Raw genomic sequence first — 16,213 nt, forward strand, 5'->3', positions numbered from 1 at the left:
ATTAGGGCTATTGCGTGCCATAAAACGTACATTCCACGAGTCAATTTCATAAAAATTCCTAAACTTCAGCAGGAACTGGGCACATTAATATGAAGTATATATTCGGATAGCTAATTTTAATGTGAGTCACACAAGACCTTACATGACTATATTAGTACCTACAAGAGAGAAGAAAGCAGTCTCTTTTATCCTGAGTGACAAGGATATGCTATGTTTGGTATCTTTGCGTTGGGAATATAATTCTAAATATTAACCTGCCAGTTGCTAGGATGTTACCTGTACCTCTTGAAGGTTATTGACCTTAGTATGAAATTGTAAGGGATTTGGTCATAACCTTGGTTACTGTCTAACACCCATCTCCAAACTGGATGATTGGTCATTTGTTCTCAGGAGACATCCCTTTGAGATGATAGAAAAAGACTGACAACCTGGAGAAAGAAAGCTCTCCTTTAACATCGATCAGGAACCATCTAAGAGACTTGAGAGCCAAGGCAACCTTTTCTTCAGACAATTGGACTCTGCTCAAACCAAGGACTTTTGCAAGTATTCTGCCTTCTGAACTCCTTTCTTTTATTTCTCTGTTGTTTTATTGCTCTCTTTATATCTTTGTTACATCTTTTTCTGTAAATATTTTAATTGCACCATTTTGACCTTTTTAGTAATAAATCCTGTTTTCTGAAAAGTGTTGAACTGTCTTTAAAGCTTTTAATGCAAACTAAAGAATCTCTGTCTCTTGAAGAGTACTACTGTATGTAATAATCCTCTGAATATATCTGTCTGTGGTGACAGTGTGTATTACAGACGCTTATACTAATATCATAGTGTTGCTGCTAAGATTTGTGAGTTTCCTCCTTCTCTGTAAAAAGGTGGTGGTGACAATGTGAAGGGTCAATTGCGTAATTAACCTGACCCAGTAACAATCGCTCTCAGGCTGCTGGCACATAGAGTGTAGTCCCACAAGCTGGAAAATCTTTGTGCAGGGCGCAGCTGAGAGTGGCAATGTTACGCAAGTGACAGTGTGGTGTAAGATCGGCTGTTCCTTCGGTCATGAGTTGGTGAGAAGGGCTGGGGTTGGACACTGCGTTACATCACACAGACCCCACAGGGAGTCATAACCGGACCGGTTTGTGGGGTTTCTTTATTCACCTCTTTAAACTCAGTGACTCACATATAATGAAGTAGCACCATTCTGTGATAATACAAATAAAGGCTGCAAATTTTTGTGCACTTACTTCTCGGACAGGCACTTTTTAATCTGCTTCACATTTTCATCTATGGCCTTAGTTTTGCCCAGTAGGTTGTGTTTGCTTTTTTCTCCAAGCCTTATGTCACTTGATTTCTTTACCAGACTCTCAGCTTGAACTGAGAGATCCTCACTTTTTTTACACAGCTCCTGTTAAGGTAAAAATAATCTAGTCATTAGATGATCCGCATACATTGCAGAGTATTCTGAGTAGAGATTTTGGAAAGAAAGCTTTTGCATCTAAAAAAATTAGTTCATATATATTATTCATATTAAAGAATTTCTGTGGCCAAACATGGCAAAAAATTGATTTAGGGAATAGGACATTTTTTATTGCAACTGGGTTTTTCCATCCGCTACCCACCCGCCCGCAATGTACTGCGGCAGGGCGGCAACTACAGGCAAAGAGACCTACCCATACGTCGCTCTGGCTGTACTAACACAGGGGGGCATGCAGCGCTCCCCCCTTGCAACTGCTGTGTCCAGCGGACACAGCGGAATGAAGATCCCGGTGAATGGGACCCAGTCATCATGTGATCAATCTCATTCATAACAGCTCTGCTCCTCTTCCTAGTGAGCAGCTCCAGCCAATCACATATCACTATCCTTTTTTTAACTACTTGCCAACCGCTTACCCGCATTTTGCAGGCGAGCATCAGCTCTTGGCAAAGGGACATAATCTTGCATCCCTTCCTATTTTGGGATGTGAACGCACCTGCGCCACCCCGCTGCACCCCCCCCCCCACCCGTTGGTCCAGGGGGAGAAGAGAGAACACGGCACCGAGTAAAAGCACTATATTTTACACACACGTTAGATTAGCACATTTAACCCTTTGATTGCCCCTATTAACCCTTTGATCGCCCCGTCACCCAACCAGTGCTATCAGTACAGTGTCAGTATATAGAAGTTTTCACTGATCACTGTATTCCTGCCACTTGTGATATCAGATAACATCAGGGTCAGTAACCGCCCCACCCAGTCAGGGTCAGCTAGCGTTAGATTGCATGCACAATATCACTCTTACGCTATAGGTTGCTGATCACCGCCATTAATAGTATAGTGTTTGTACGGATCAAGATACTGATCACGTACAGAACTGTACTAGTGCCTCCTTTGTATAGTGTCCCCAAAAATGCAGTGTTAGCAGGATCGGCCCTGTTCATTGCCAGCACTAACATTTAGCCCCTCCGCTGTTTTTCATGGAAGATTTGTATCAATTGATTGTGGGCCAAAGCAATTTATACGGACAAAAATACATCGCCGCCCACCAAATTGAGCTCTTGCCAGACAATTTGCATAGAAACCTATCACGGTTTCTGAATTTAAAACTCTTTTGGGCCTAACCCTCAACATGAACATTACAGAAAAGAATGAATTGCAGTCATATTGATCCACAGAGCCAATTCATCATATGCCCGTGTTCTGTGCTGTTACATATATGCCCAACATGGACCAGCAATGTACTGGTATGTCGCTGGACTTTGAGTGGTTATACTGGGATGATGCCTTCAGCTATAGACATCATCTGGTATCAATGTTTTCAGCTGGCGGTCGGCTTTCATGTAAAAGCAATCCTAGTGGCCAATTAACTGCTGAATTGTTTTTACAAGCAGCAGGAAGGGATATCCCCCCGCCTCCTGCTACCTTCCACAGTTTTCCTGGGCTCTAATGTCCCACAGGGGAATCCGAGAATGCAGTTCCGCTGGCTGACCATTGAGCTGGTCAGAGACCAGAATGGCTCCACCCATCTCTATAGTCTATGGAAGCTACGAGCATTTCATCACTTCAGTTTCGCAGGATATAAACAGTGCCATTTGCAAATTGGGAAAACATCTCATCACACCGATCTTGGTGAGATTAGATAATGTAAGGACAGAGGAGATATCTAGAGTCTGATAGACCCCAGATTTCTCAAAAAAGAATCTATGACAATGCCCATTGAAGTTATAGGGGATATCTGTATTCCCTGTGATAGCATTAAAAGTGATAAAAAAAATGAAAGGGACAGTGTAAAAATAAATAATAAAATCAAAATAACTAAATAATAATAAAAAAAAGCACCCTTGCGAACATCAGATTGAGGGCAGTAATTCTAGACTTACTGTGTAGATATAATTTGGTGACCTGTAAAGGCTTTTAAAGCATAATACAAATGTATGTACTTTGTTGCCATTGCATGGGCATGCGCAGTTTTAAAGCATGTCATGTTTGGTATCTATTTACTCAGCGTAACATCATCTTTTATATGTTATCAAACAATTGGGCAATATATTGTGTTTTTGTACATTACAATTCTAAAAAGTGTATTTTTCCCAAAAGATTTGTGGTTGAAAAATTGCTGCACACTGTGCGACAAAAAAAATTTCAACAACCACTGTTTTATTCTCTAGGGTCTCTGCTTTAAAAAATTATATACAACTGGGATGATGAAGGGTCATTTGTCCATTATTTATGCTTCCCTTGCTGATCCACTCACTAAATTATCTTATTTGACTCAATGGGAAAGGGATTTGAATAGCTTAGAGGACCTGGACACTTGGCGGAATGAGGCCCATACTCTATCAAAAATTTTGATTAATACTGCTCTTATCAAATCCAATTACAAAACACTACTTCGCTGGTATCTAGTTCCTACATGCCTTGCAAAAATGTATCCATCAGTATAACCTAATTGCTTCTGACACTGCAGACAAGAGGGCACTATGTTCCATTTCTGGTGGAAATATCCGGTAGTGAACAGATTTTGAATCCGAATGTTTAACTTCATTTATTCGGTAACAGGAATTAATATTCGTAGATCACCGGAAGTGGCTTTATTTCATTTGCTACCCACTGACATTACCAAAAAATTTACTAAATTAATTCTTTACCTCCTACTGGCAGCACATATTACCATAGCTAGATGTTGGAGACAATCACTAATTCTGCTAGACAGGATTAAACAAAAACCTAATTGGATAATGATAAATGATAAACTTACAAGCATTGTCAATAATGTTGCTTCTAGATTTGAGGTGACGTGGGAACCATGGATCAGATATATCTCTATTACTTAATAGTACTACGGCTGAGCCTCTCTCTCTCCCTTTTTTTTCTCTTCTCTCCCCTTCTCCCCCCTTCTTTTCTGACTTATCCTGGATCTTTATTATAATTTTTCTATTTTTAATCCTTTTTCTTCTTTTTTGGTTTTCTTATTGTTGGTAAATCTATATGGAACTGCCTATGTTTACTGACTGATGGAACATTTGCTACCCTGTGGGGATGGTGTTACCTGTTTACAACATCATCGACTAATGTTTTTTCACATGCCTATATATTTTATGAATATGAATATGTTTATTCACCCCATCTCACCATGTAGGTGGGCAATGTTTCTATTTCTGTGTATACCAATGTTTCAATAAAATATTGAAAGATAAAAAAATATTTAATGTTTGGGGGTTCAAAGTAATTTTCTAGCATGTTTTTTCATGTGAACAAAACGTGTCAGAAAAGGCTTGGTCTTCAAGAGTGGGTACATCACATCGTGGCATAAGCTTCTAATGTTGGCTCTGAAATGCCAGGATAGTAAAAGCAACCCCTCTAAATGACCCCTTTTTGGAAAGTACATTCCAAGGTATTTTCTGAGAAACATGGTGAGTGTTTTGCAGATCTCATTTGTTGCCACGTTTTTGGAACACGGAGAAAGAAAACAAAAAATTAATTTTTTCGTTTCTTTTATTTTTTTCAAACGCCTGTGACAAAAATGATATCTGTAAAATACTCAGGATGCCTCTTATCAAATTCCTTGGGGTGTCTACTTTCCAAAAAGGAGACATTTGGGGGGGGGGGGATTTGTACTATCCTGGCATTTTAGAGCCTCCGAAACTGTGATAGGTAGTGGGGAAGTGATATGAGGAAATATGCCCTTTGAAAACCTGGAGGTGGTCATTGGATTTTGGAGGTTTGTATGTAGCTAGGCTACCAAAAAGTCTCTCACATGTGGTATCCTCATACTCGGGAGAAGTAGAAGAATGTGTTTTAGGATGTTATTCCACATATACAAGGCATGCGTGAGCAATATATCATTAAAGTGACAACTTTGTGTAAAAATAAAAATTAAAAACAATTATCGTATTCAAAAAATTTGTGGCAAAAAATAAAATGTTCCATGGACTCAACATGCCTCTCTGCAAAATCCTTGGGGTACCTACTTTCCAAAAAGGGGCCATTTGGGGGGATGGGAGTTGTACTGCCCTGGCATTGTAGCACCTCAAGAAATGGGATAGGCAGTCAGAAAGTAAAAGCTACATAAATTCCAATATATATATCATAGTTTGAGATTTTTTTTTTACCAAAGACATGTAGCAGAATACATTTTAGCCAAAATGTATGACTAACTTTGAGTTTATTAGATATTTTTTATAACCAAAAGTGAAAAATATCATTTTTTTTCAAAATTTTCAGTCTTTTTTTTGTTTATAGGTCAAAAAATAAAAACCACAGAGGTGATCAAATACCACCAAAAGAAAGCTCTATTTGTGTGAAAAAAAGGACATACTTTTTGTTTGGGTACAGGACTGCATGACCGAATAATTACCAGTTGAAATAGCGCAGTGCCGAACAGCAACAAATGGCCTGGTCAGGAAGGGGGGTAAATCCTCTGGAGGGCAAGTGGTTAAAAGTACTGCTGATTCTCTCCCTCTCCCCAGCCTGTAACTGAGTTGCAGGTTGTTTGAGAGGAGGGGGTAAGTACTGTTTTTTGTTGATACCCGCTCACACTTCTGCAATTCTCGTCTAGGTGAGGATGCCATTGCTCAACCAGCTACCTCCCTGTACATAGCCTTCAGGGTCACGTCAAATGTTGCAGATAGATGCAGGACCAGTCTAACTGCACAATCTTCCACATGCAAAGTGGGGAGCTGGCTGTGACATATCAGGAAGTCACAGCCAACAACCAAATTTAAGATGGTTGCATCGGGGACTCGCCGTTGTGACAAGAATCATCTGCAGGAGGACAGCTTTGGAATCTATGGACTGGTAAGGACCTGAATTTTAAAATTCAGCAGCTGACTTCTAAAAATCTTAGTGAAGTTCCTCTTTAATCTATTCAGGCAAGCACACATCATTTTTGTTTTTCTTGTACCTGGAAACATTATGTGGCATTGTCACATGTGTATTTTACAAAGAGATTGAGATTGTGTATGACCATAAAGGCTATGGAAAGAAGGGATTAAAGCAATCAAAACCCTCATGCTGAATAGGGCATGATTCTAATATCCCAAAAATTTGAGAATTATTCCTCATTTCAGGACCCGGAGACTAGCCATGCAAATCATTGTTTTTTTCCTTTCTGGCCAGCTGCACATCCAGAACTGCTGTGGTATAGCACAAATACAGCATGTGAATATTTTCTGCTACAAGGAAAGTTTACTGTGCTAACCACTATTTCGAATTTTATTGTTGTGTGCAGCGAAGACATATCACATTTCATTCACATATATTACTGTAAATACAATTGTGTACATACAAATATAATCTAACCTTTGCCTGCAGAAGTTCTAGTGTTACATTTTCCAGTGTTCCAAAGGTCAAGGATCGCTCAAGTGTAGGCCCTATCTGGTTCAAATACTGGGCAATTGACTTTTTTCCAGTTTCTATCATCTCCCAATTATGGATTGTGTCCTTCAAAGAGAAAAAAACCCAAAATATTTATTACAATAAAATATAATAAATATATTTCTAAACATGTGTTTTGAAATACCTTTCTATATAGCACATAAAATATTTAATGGAATAGGTGAGGACTGGGAACATTTGGCTTTTGGAGCAACTACTTTAAAAAGAATTATGTGGCTTAAATAAAGCATACAAAGCAAAGTACACTGTTCAAAAAAATTAAAGGAACACTTTGAAAACACATCAAATCTCAATGGGGAAAAATACCATGTTGGATATCTATACTGATATGGACTAGATAATGTGTTAGGAACGTAAGTATGCCCCATCGTTTGATGGAAATGAACATTATCAACCTACAGAGGACTGAATTCAAAGACACACCAAAAATCAAAGTGAAAAAATGATTCAGCAGCAGTTGAACAATGTTACAGGCAGCAGAACGTTCTCCATGGCTTCTCCAGACCCTTTCACGTCTGTATCATGTGCTCAGGATGAACCTGCTCTCATCTGTGAAAAGCACAGGGCACTAGTGGCAGACCTGCTTATTCTGGTGTTCAATGGCAAATGCCAATCAAGCTCTATGGTGCTGGGCAGTGAGCACAGGGCCCCCTAGGGGACGTCGGGCCCTCAGGCCACGATTATGAAGTCTGTTTCTGATTGTTTGGTCAGAGACATTTACACCAGTGGCTTCTTGCAGGTCATTTTGTAGGGCTCGGCAGTGCTCATCCTGTTCCTCCTTGCACAAAGGAGCAGATACCGGTCCTGCTGATGGGTTAAGGACCTTCTACAGCCCTGTCCAACTCTTTAAGAGTAACCACCTGTCTCCTAGAATCTCCTCCATGCTCTTGAGACTGTGCTGGGAGACATATCCTATTGCCTTCTGGCAACAGCACGTATTGATGTGTCATCCGGGAGCAGTTGGACTGCCTGTGCAACCTCTGTAGGGTCCAGGTATCGCTTCATGCTACCAGTAGTGACACTGACCCTAGCCAAATGAAAACTACTGAAAAACAGTCAGAAAAGATGAGTAGGAAAAAAAAGGCAGTGGCCTCCACCACTGGGGGACATCTCATTGTTGCCCATCTAGAGCACCTGTTGTTAATTTCATTAACACCAAAGCAGCTGAAACTGATTAACAACCCCTTCTGCTAATTAACTGACCAGATTAATATCCCTGGAGTTTATTTGACTTTATGCTATACTCTGATTAAAAAGTGTTCCTTTAATTTTTTTAGCGGTGTATTTCATGGTGCTGCAGTTTTGGTGGGAATGGTAAAAGGTGGGTGTGCCTAAGGGATACGTTCTCACATCTCAGAGCTGCAAAGAAAGTTGATGGTGGAAGACTTGAGTCTGTCGGAGGCTGTGATCACAGATCTCGGTAGGGAGGAGGTAGCTATATTTTGCTCTCCATCTATCACTGACTGGGAGTTCCACTCTGATCAATGTCTGAAAGGTGAAGTATCTTTACTTATTGCCACCAGCCCAACATATCTTATCAGTACTGGCCTAGGGGTCAAATGCTTCCCTTAGCAGGTATAGAAAGTGCCAGTTGCTTTCTCTGTAATTAAACAAATACAAGAATCCAACAGGGAGTTTGGAACTCCTTCGTAATAGTCACAACAGGTATACAGACCAAAAAAACTCAAATCGCAGCTATTTCTCAACAGATTCCCCAACAGATACAGAGGTATAAGAAACTGACAGATGGTTTAATTCTATTGCATCTACCAAACCCTAAAATATCAGTTTTGGGCACATGAGCCCATTCACTTGTTGCCTTGATTGGCTCTTTATTACAAAGAAAATAAAAGCATTATTTTTTGCAGTTTATTCATTGCATTTGTATGTATTACAATAGGTCTGCAATATATCTAAATGAGTGAAATAGTGTTACCTCCAATTAGCAGACATTTTAGGCCACTGATAGACCCAGGGTAAGATATCATGGGGGGTCCCCATCTTTTGATTGTCCCAACACAAAAAATGCATACTAATACCAATGATAGACACAAAAGCCAAAATGATGCTGCTCCGGGTGAATGACTGATTCTCACATGCTATGAACTGGAACTCAGGTTGCTGCACAACTCATCTGTAAGATTCAGTAACATGCACATATATGAGATTTGAGTAAGCACTGAACTTAGCGTGACACGTGTCACCTTTTTAATGTTCCTCTTATACCTCTGGTGCCATTTTAATGCTCCAATAAAGATACCAAAGAGTGCATCAGTATTCCGAATTTGTACATGTTACTGACGTATGCTCACAGTGAGGAAGTGACATCACCAACACTCTGAATGGAGGAACCAGGTTGCTTGCACGTATATACAGTACAGAAGTGCATAAGTCCACAAGATCTGGGGTCCAGTCGCTGGGAGAAGGGGGATCTGTTACATATTCTTAAACAACTGACTGCCAAAAAATTAAATAAAGCCTTTCCCTGACCTCTCAGTCCTGGCACAGAGATTAGTTAGCCTTGCTATTCATAATCTTTGGGGAGATCATTTTATGTTGGCTGAAAAAAACAAACAAATAATGACCAATGGGAATTGCCCACACTAGCCAGGCAGAGAAGCACCCCATGAAGCACCCTTCCATTCTGTGGACCAGAAGACTTGGGATCCAGTGCATCATGTGACCATGGAGTTAGGTAAGTAAAAAGGGCATTTAGACTATTTTTTTCAGGCTGCAGCAAGTAGTTTGAGGGGGTGGAGGCGTGGTAGGTATTGTTTAGTGTGTTTTACGGGGAACGGGGGGTCTTATTGGGGTACAGCTTTAAAAGTACTCAAGCTTGCTTGACTTACCTTTAAGTCTGCTTCCTGTTGCACCAATGCTGTCTCTACATTTTCTGTTTCAGCTTCCATCTTCATTAATTCATCCTTGACATCTCTGGACAATCCCTTCTCAGTTTGTATCTGTTTGGCACGAGTAATCTGGAGCTGAACATCCTGTTTCTTTGAACGTATTTTCTTTACATTGTTCTACAAGGACCAGAGTATATGGTACATTATACCATGGTAAGACATTGTTTCAGGTATTATAATTTGCACTGTGAAAACAAATCACTGATACACAGACTAGGACACTATCTAACATACAGTACTTTGCAGAACAGACATCAACAGTGAGGGACAGACAATACCGGAGAGAACTCCAAAAAAATTATATTCAAGTCATATATTGTACACACATTTGGACAGATGAGTATCAAAACCCTGGGAGATATTGGCCAAAGTAGAATGATTTGTCAAAATGTCAGGTTGGGCATAGCTTTAACATGGCTTGGGGAACCCATAATTCAACAGTGATACAATACAAAAAGTGATTTCTGACTAATATAAGGTTATGCAAATATCAACACAGGTCATTTAGGTAAGCAATTGTCACACCTAAAGTGTTAGTTTAATTTCCGAAAAAATTAAAAGGTGATATAACACTGTACACCCTCTCTATGGTCCCAGTTGTACTTACCTCAGAGAATGCTGAGCTGTTAGTGCCTAAGCAACCAGTCCAGATTTTGAATCACTGCTCTTCTCCTTCTTTGTGCTTCTGGGAACGACCAGAGCAATTTACTGCTTAGGCACTAACCTTTCAGATTCACTCTGCTGTGTGCCAGAAGCGTTGCAAGAGGGAGAAGAGTGGGGATTTCAGATCCCTGGATCGCTGGACAAGCTGTCTGGGCACTGACAGCTCAGCATCTCCAGAGGTAAGTACAGCAGGGAACGGGGGGTGGGCAGTGTGTTTTTCTCGGAAAAAGGTGAACTAACACTTTAACTGTTACATACAAATATATGAGATGTTTATTTGGACTATATAAAATATGAATACCTCATAATGAAGAAGTAGCTCCTGAGCCTCCTCAAGGCTTTCTGTGTTCAGGATCTTCGCTACTTGCGATTGCATGTCCTTAGAGCTTGTCACTAACTCACTGAGCTTATTCTTTACTGCCTCCTTGCACTCTACACAATCTCCAACTGTGCTTAAAATCTTCTCAGTCTAGTGGGAAACAGAAAAGAATGTAAGAATTTTTCTGTGGGGTCTATTTATCAATATTTATCACCAATTAATCACCTTTTTTTTTCATTTGAATCTTACGTGAAAATTGTGTGTGAAATTATGAATTATTAGACTATATTTTTAAGATCATTTTAACAATGTACTGCAATGTAATGATGAATATATACAATGACTCCACCCAGGCCTACCTACTTCAGTCATATCATATATATAACCTTTATGTGTGACCTGTTGTGTATCTTTAAAGTATATGTAAACCCTCACTTTGTAAAACATTTAAAAAAGAAAGCAGAATATTGTTTTATATATATATATATATATATATATATATATATATATATATATATGCACATACACACACATACACATATATATTATCAATACATATCGCCCTTTTTTATAAGCGATCACATACCCTCTGTTCTCAGCTGCATAAGTAGAAACAGCAGCACACCTTGGTGGCACTGCAGGATTTCAATCCTTGTCGGCGTAGTGTGTTACCAATTGTTTTCTTGGTGACTGTGGTCCCAGCTGCCTGGAGATCATTGACAAGATTCTCACATGTAGTTCTGGGATGATTCCTCACTGTTCTCATGATCATTGACACGCCATGAGGTGAGATCTTGCATGGTGCACCAGACCTAAGGAGACTGACAGTTGTTTTGTGTTTCTTCCATTTGCGAATTATTGCACCAACTGTTGTCATCTTCTGTCCAAGCTGCTTGGCGATAGTTTGGTAGCCCAGTCCAGCCTTGTGTAGGTCTGCAATCTTGTCCCTGACATCCTTGGACAGCTCTTTGGTCTTTGCCATGGTGGAGAGTTTGGAATCTGATTGTTTGATTGTGCCTGTGGACAGGTGTCTTTTATACAGGTAACAAAATGAGATTAGCATCACTCCCTTTAAGAGACTGCTTCTAATCTCAGCTTGTTACCAATATGAAAGGCACCTGGTAGCCAGAAATCCTGCTGAATGATAGGGGATCAAATACTTATTTCCCTCATGAACATGCAAATCAGTGCATAATTTGTTAGACATGCATTTCTTTTGAATTTGTTGTTGCTATTCTGTCTCTCAGTGTTACAATACATCTACCATTCAATTTTTAGACTGATCATTTCTTTGTGAGTGGGCAAACATTCAAAATCATCAGGGGATCAAATAGTTATTTCCTTCACTGTAATACAATGTTTACATAAATTTGATCTTTTGATGATAACTTTCAAAGCACGTGAACAAAAGCAAAGGGAAAAGAATGAGAAAATGTCTAAAACATTTTGTGGTATTCCCAAAAATAAGAAAAGAATGAATGTATTTTAAAAATACTGCTTTGCCATGCAGAATGTACCCGATGGAAAAAACACACACACTTCACTTATTATTTACTGTGTTAGGACTCAATTTGTTCATTTTGTGATGATAACAGGTTGCTGCTTTGGCTTTTTATCAAACTAGTAAAAAACACAGTTCTAGTACAGCACTGGCAAAAACTGGACTTATAATAAGATGAGGGCTGTCTATGTAGTGATGAAATGCTAACACAATGTACCTCATTTAGCGAGTCCAGGAACAATTTCAAGTTGTCAGAAAGTCTTGCTAGATCACCATTTTGCTTTCTTACTTCCTTCTCCACTGATACCTCAGTAAGTGCAGTCAGTCTGTCTTTCAGATACCTGAGATTATCCTCTTGTTTAACCACATCTTGTCTAATTTCCTGTAACAATACATTTCTCCATGTTAGTAAGAATGACATTACATGTTTGAATATCAATGGTTGTGAGGACTGGGAATGGAAGCATGTGGAAGATATACTGTAGATCTATCATGATGAACTACATGTATTGCTCCACTTGTAGCACCCTCCTATTTAGGTAATAGGAGTTTTAAAGTTAGGATAGGTATAGCTGTGTTTCTCTGCCTAACAGAGAGGCTGTTAGGTAAATTCAGTTTAGTATTCTGCTTAAAAGAGTGCTGTAATTGATTAGTCAGGTCTGCTCATGAAGCTCTGATGCTGTTAAAGTTTGTCTTGAGCTCCACTTGCCTTCAGGAAGCTATGAGAGTCTTCCAGAACATAGGTAGGGGCTAAGCAAATTAACAGCATGATAATGGATACAGCCCTGGCCAATTGCAGGGGAGTGGCCACATTGCATTCTGGGAGTGGTATTTATGTTCTGTGGGCACATGGGTTCAGCGTCTTTCCCTGGAGAGGATTGCCCTGCAGCCAGGCTGGAAGTAGGCTTACCTTGCCTGGCACTTGCTGCCATGCAGCCTCAGGTGGGCGACCTGAGGGCCTGATGTTAGAAAGAGTGACCCTGCTACTACTACTACTGTTAATGGGACTTTGCTCACTACTAAACAGTGTTCAATTAAGAGATCAGCTAGATGTCCTCAGTTGTGAATAGTTCTACTTTTGAAGTATCCTCCTAAATTCCCAATCCCTATCCCCAGTTCTACAATAAAACTCCAAAAACAACATCCCCTAGACTGGTCATTGGAGACAACAAGCAAAAATGTGTGTGCCCGATTGTGAAAAATACTTTGAGCCTGGCTGCAGGGCAAAGCATGGGGAGACCTGGACAAAAATACAAGCAGCCCTCACGAGAGTAGAGCTACACACTCTTCAGAGCAGATAGCTTACTGATTTTAAGTTTATTATAGGTTTAGTTTCCACAATAAAACATTTACAGTACAATATATAAGCAAGTGAATTTTCCTTAAGATTAAGAATTACTCCAAAAAAGAGGAAATTTAAAGTGGACCTTGATTCACAATGCAAGATCCACTTATTTTGTAGATCCCCACCCTTCACGGGTGAAAAAAGGACAGTAAAATAAAAATAAAAAATTAGCAGAAAAAAAGTAAAAAAAAACCTTACACCCAGAACTTCAGATAGCTTGCTGATGCAAGGTTGACATCACTGAACTTTCTCCTGGGATCCTGGGAAAGCTGAGAATCCCAAATCTCATAAGACAATTCTCCCACAAAGTGCTGGAGTACCTTCTTGTAAAACGTTTTCTTCTATCGTTGTTTTTTTGTTTGTTTGTTTTCCTGTGTATTTTGTATTGTATTTTCTTGGAGGGTTGGGGGTTTATAAGATAACTAGGTCTTGAATTTTGATGTAATGTCCTCTTTAGATATGCAGTCAAGCTCTGTCTATTCCAGCATAAGTGACAGTAAAAGCAAACATTCTCACTGGGGTTACGGAAAATAATAAGTAAAAAAGTAGACGGATGGAGACTCCTTTAAAGTATGTGGAAAGTAATTTCATAGTATATACATGATTTCAAACCTTTCACTTTCACTAGGAGAAAATAATAAGAAAGCACTGTAAATACCTTAGTTTGTATATTTTATTGACTGCTAATGTACCTCTTCATCCCCAAGCTCTGGGGGGGAGATATCAAGAATATGCTTGGTGATTATCGCCAATGTCACAGATCCCAGGAGTTCTTTAGCTCTATGAAGTGTACTCAGGCTGTAGGTGGGACTAAATGGATGGTTGACATGCCTTTACTGTGAAGGCTGACATGTCAGCAACTGTCTGACTACAAGACTGAGGTTTTCATGGCACTCTGTAGGTGCCAAATAGGAAGCAGAGACACAAACTTACCATGCTAGTGCTGATTTGCTTCTGTTTTCAGAGTGGTCAGCAAGGTAAAGGAAGGAGACTGGCAGGATCGCCACATATTTACTTAATTTTACTGCTTTTTACATACAAGAAAGAAAATACTAGGTGCATTTTGAGAGACAAAAGGAAGTTGTCCCCAACTATTGAATTTAAAGTCAACATACAGCTTCTCATTAGCTGTTTTCCTCCCATATCTATAAGCAACTTCATTAACTCAGATCAAAGTAAACAGTCAAAGCTAACATCTTCTCCAGCAAAAGTAAGACTTTTACATTCAGACAACAACTGACACAGATTTGTGGTTTGTGTTCAAACTAGTTTTATTGCACTTGCCAAAGGGAACAACTAACACTGCAGAAAAATTGAGTTTAAAGTATACCTTTATTAAAATGAAAAGTTAATATCTTAGCTAAAATCTTCCCCCACCTTACTACTCATTTCAGTTTTACCATATACTGCAGATATTCTGTCTCGTGCTCTGTATTTTCTCATACACTTAAAACAATAAAAATAAATGGAAGGAAAAAAAACAAACAAATTTCAAGAAAAATAGAAAATAAACCTATCTTACACTCCTGGCTTCCTCCCAGGGTGCCTCAGTGAGGGTAACATTGCAGAACTTCCAGTGAAACCCTGAGAAGGCCAACAATCCCTAGTGAGACGGAGCTCCTGCACTGTGCTGTTCGTCCTCAGTACAGTGTGCAGTGACTTGTGACCTTGTCTGTCTACTGGGCAGCTCCATTAGTTAGACATACAGTAAAGAGCTGAGGAGTTTCCTCACCTCTGTGTTACAGGCTCGACTGGCTACAAGTGAGCAGGCAGGTGGCAACTGCAAAACCTGCACATAAAAAAATAAGATGTGGGCTGTTGCAGTGTATGAACCCCAGTGCACTTGTTAATAGATGTGGAGTATGTGCCTTTTTTGCTCAGCACTAGCAATGTCCTGGGGAGCATGATGTTAAAATACAGCCTTGTTCGCATGCTGCTAAAATCTTCAACCAATGGAAACTAAGGAGTAATGGGTCTACAGCACACCCATTAAAACATGTAAAGACATTATAGCTCTGGAGCCATTACAGTCTCCAAAATAGTAGTAGTAAACAGTATAAAATAAAGTAATCACTCAATATCTTATACTCAAGTACATCAGCTCTACATGTTACCTGCACTGAAGATTTTAATTGTTCATATTTTGTAATGTCTTTAGCCCCTCCTTTAATTTGATTTAACTCTTTTTCCTTTGCTGCCAGCCAATCTGACACTTCTTTTAGCCTGTAAAGTTGAAGAGGACCAGTCAGTAACAGGCAATAAAAAATAGTAACACAAAAATTAAAATTATCAAAATTAGTACAGTTTAGAAAGCAAAATATAAGATGATGTTGTCTGGGTAAAATCATAGTCTTCTATCCATATCCAATTCAAAAGCCAAATTCTTTTGCTCCCATCTGGCTGTAGTTAGTTAGTTACATATACACTATATTGCCAAAAGTATTGGAAAACCTGCCTTTCCATGCACATGAACTTTAATGGCATCCCAGTCTTAGTCCGTAGGGTCCAATATTGAGTTGGCCAACCCTTTGCAGATATAACAGCTTCAATTTTTCTGGGAAGGCTGCCCACAAGGTTTAGGAGTGTGTCTATGGCAGCAATGGGCAAACTACG

General features: G+C 39.5%; 1 protein-coding gene across 5 annotated transcripts in view; it reads right to left on the reverse strand.

The window, feature by feature from the left end:
* The window catches only part of SYNE1 (spectrin repeat containing nuclear envelope protein 1), a 662,466-nt gene that overhangs the window by 354,381 nt on the left and 291,872 nt on the right, over nt 1-16,213 (reverse strand). For all 5 annotated transcript variants that reach the window (XM_089694288.1, XM_089694287.1, XM_089694289.1 and 2 more), the window contains exons 26-31: nt 15,715-15,823; nt 12,473-12,637; nt 10,737-10,904; nt 9,713-9,889; nt 6,768-6,908; nt 1,233-1,393 (exon numbers count right to left, since the gene is read on the reverse strand). In XM_089694288.1, the coding sequence (XP_089550414.1) occupies nt 1,233-1,393; nt 6,768-6,908; nt 9,713-9,889; nt 10,737-10,904; nt 12,473-12,637; nt 15,715-15,823 (921 nt within the window). The remainder of the gene's footprint in view (nt 1-1,232; nt 1,394-6,767; nt 6,909-9,712; nt 9,890-10,736; nt 10,905-12,472; nt 12,638-15,714; nt 15,824-16,213) is intronic.

Source organism: Staurois parvus, unplaced genomic scaffold (genome assembly GCF_062004578.1).
Source record: "Staurois parvus isolate SC_StPar_1 unplaced genomic scaffold, SC_StPar_1.0 ptg000657l, whole genome shotgun sequence".
NCBI classification, from domain to species: domain Eukaryota; kingdom Metazoa; phylum Chordata; class Amphibia; order Anura; family Ranidae; genus Staurois; species Staurois parvus.